General features: G+C 57.6%; 1 protein-coding gene across 1 annotated transcript; it reads left to right on the top strand.

The window, feature by feature from the left end:
* The first annotated feature begins 331 nt into the window (after positions 1 to 331).
* On the top strand, positions 332 to 1,689 carry LOC120681138 (MEIOTIC F-BOX protein MOF-like). The gene is made up of 2 exons (XM_039962671.1): positions 332 to 878; positions 968 to 1,689. Exons 1-2 carry the CDS (start codon positions 332 to 334, stop codon positions 1,687 to 1,689), a joined length of 1,269 nt encoding a protein of 422 aa, XP_039818605.1.
* The last annotated feature ends 814 nt before the right edge of the window (positions 1,690 to 2,503 follow it).

Here is a 2,503-nt window from a genome sequence, read left to right on the forward strand (position 1 = left end):
TGATTGCGTGAGTTTCTGTCATAAAAAAATTGGACGGAGCGTAAATAAATTTGTATTAGTTTATTGGGCCTAGCTGGCTGCGCGACTGGTCGTTTGTTAGCTTTTTCCTTCAACGATCGTGTCGATCGCCATTGCGTGCCTTTCGAACGAATCCGACTATCCGAGAAGATGGCCGCTCGGTCCGAAGCTGCGTAGACGTACGTGTCCGAGTCCGACACGACCGCGGCATGTCTGAGTCAAGCACCGCGGTCCTTGTCCTTCCATGGAAACGGAGAGGGCCTCCTTATAAATGCAGAGCCTTGGCTTGATGCAATGCAACGCCCCCCACGCCATGGAGACCCCCGCCGCCTCCCGCGAGCCAGCCGCCGCCGGAGAAGACCGGCTGAGCGAGCTTCCCGACTGCCTCCTGACGGACGTCCTGTCGCGCCTCACGTCCCGGCAGGCGGCGCGGACGAGCGTGCTGTCGCGGCGGTGGAGGCCCCTCTGGCGCGCCGTGCCCTGCGTCGACATCGACCGGCGCGAATTCCGGACCTCCGAGGCCATCGACATCTACGCCGACGACCCCGACCCAGATGTTTTCCGCGCGCGGCACCACGAACAGATCTTCAGGCGCGTGGAGGACTGGGAGGCGTTCGAGGACCTCGCCGACAGGTTGCTGCCGCCCCACGGCGCGCCGCCGCTGGACACCCTCCGCCTGCGGGTCGCCTGCGATGACTTCCGCCCCGGCTGCCGGTGGATCCGCCGCGGGCTCGGGCGCCGCCCCGTGGCCTTCCACCTCAGCTGCGACAACGACATGTCTCTATCCTTCGGCGACAATAAATACCCTTACTTCCCCGGCATCACCCTGCCCCGGAAGTCCGGAACCTCGGCGCCTTCGCGTGCCGCCTCCGGACGATGCACTTCGCCGGGGTGAGCCTGTCCCACGACTTCGCGACTTGTCTCGCCGCTGATTTTCTGGTCCTGGAAGACCTGCGGCTCGAGGTCTGCCACTACGGTTTCCGCCGGCTCGCCTCCCACTCGCTCAGGAAACTGTTCATAGATCGTTGCAGCCGCGAATGTTTGGCCAGCGGCGTCCTGGCCATCGCGGCTCCTCGCATCGCCTCGCTTCACATCAACGGCCACCCGCCGCCGTTCACCGCGGAAGGCGGCATGCCAGACCTCGTCGAGGCGTCGCTGGCAGGCCGGGCCGGCGAGCTCGGTGTCCTCAGGTCCCTGCGCCACTCGAGGAGCCTGAACCTGTCGGGGTTCTCAACGGCGGCGCTGCTCATCGGCGACGAGGACCACGGCGAAGGCTTCCCCGTGTTCCACAACCTGAGGGCCTTGGTCCTCGACGGGTGCGACGTCGGGGTCCGGTGCCAGGTGCTGCGGCGCTTCCTCCGGAACGCGCCCGCTCTGGAGACGCTAGTGCTCACGCTGCGCGACTGCGCGTTCCCTGGTAGTGGTTCCAGGGCGAGGAGCAAGAAAACGAAGGCGAGGCCCGGCGAGGAGGCGCCCTCCGCCGCCGACCCGTGCAGACCGACGGCGTACGAGTGCAGGAACCTGAAGTCGATAGAGCTCGAGTTCTGCGAAGGCCACGCCGTCGCCGGCGAGCTAGCTCGGGCCCTCGCAGACATCTCCAAGGAAGTGGTTCGACCCGTCGAAAGTTCTGTTCAGGACGGGAAGCGTAAGGTCATAATTTCGTTCACATGAGGATTAGGTGCCCCGTGTGGATAATCAGATAATGTGTAGTAGGAGTAAGAAGTACTTTATCTAATTTGGTGCATATAAGCTCTGAATTTATGAGTATCGATTGTCAGATCCCAAAAAGGCATTCAAATACGTATGCTTCTGAAAATGTACTACTCTTAGAAAAATAGAAATACGAACTTTGGAGTCTACGATCCGTAGTCCGTACCACAATGAGGAAAAGGTAGAATATGCTTTCACGTACAAATGATAAAACGACAATTTATCATCGAAACCATATCATTTTAATTTTATGTTTCCCTATGTTTCAAAACATGGAAAAAGCTAAATTCCACATAATTGTTTAAAGAGCCAAAGACAATAATTTTGATTATTGTGCCAAGACTCGTACTTTATGATGATAAGTATATTCTGTGAGGAAAAAATAATTTTACAACATACTTTTACTACAATAATATTTACTGAGGTAGATAAAAACGATTAACCAAAACATTTTTTTTCGCAACAGCTCATATCAAAGATCACGGTAAATGACGGAAAATGACCTATTTTCCGAGACGGTTTACTGTCTCGGTTAATCAAATAAAAAAAGTAAAAAAGCCTGTCCACAAGCCCATTGAGCCCATCGACGGGCTCGCGCTCGCCGCACCAGTCGTCGCTCCCAAGCGTCGCTCGGCCAATTGCCGCGCCCATAGGAGCCGCCGCTCCTTGCACCACTGCAGACACGCACCACCGCAGTGTGCCGCGAACCCGTGCCGCCGCGCTCCTTGCGCCGTCGCGGTCTCGAGCCGTCGCAGACTCACGTAGGGGCGGATCC

This window comes from Panicum virgatum, chromosome 7N (genome assembly GCF_016808335.1).
Source record: "Panicum virgatum strain AP13 chromosome 7N, P.virgatum_v5, whole genome shotgun sequence".
Classification (NCBI taxonomy): Eukaryota; Viridiplantae; Streptophyta; class Magnoliopsida; order Poales; family Poaceae; genus Panicum; species Panicum virgatum.

Coding starts and splice junctions, on each gene's coding strand:
- LOC120681138 (XM_039962671.1), top strand. CDS start 332: ATGGAGACCCCCGCCGCCTCCCGCGAGCCAGCCGCCGCCGGAGAAGAC. Junction 879..967: donor CGGAACCTCGGCGCCTTCGC/GTGCCGCCTCCG, acceptor TGGTCCTGGAAG/ACCTGCGGCTCGAGGTCTGC.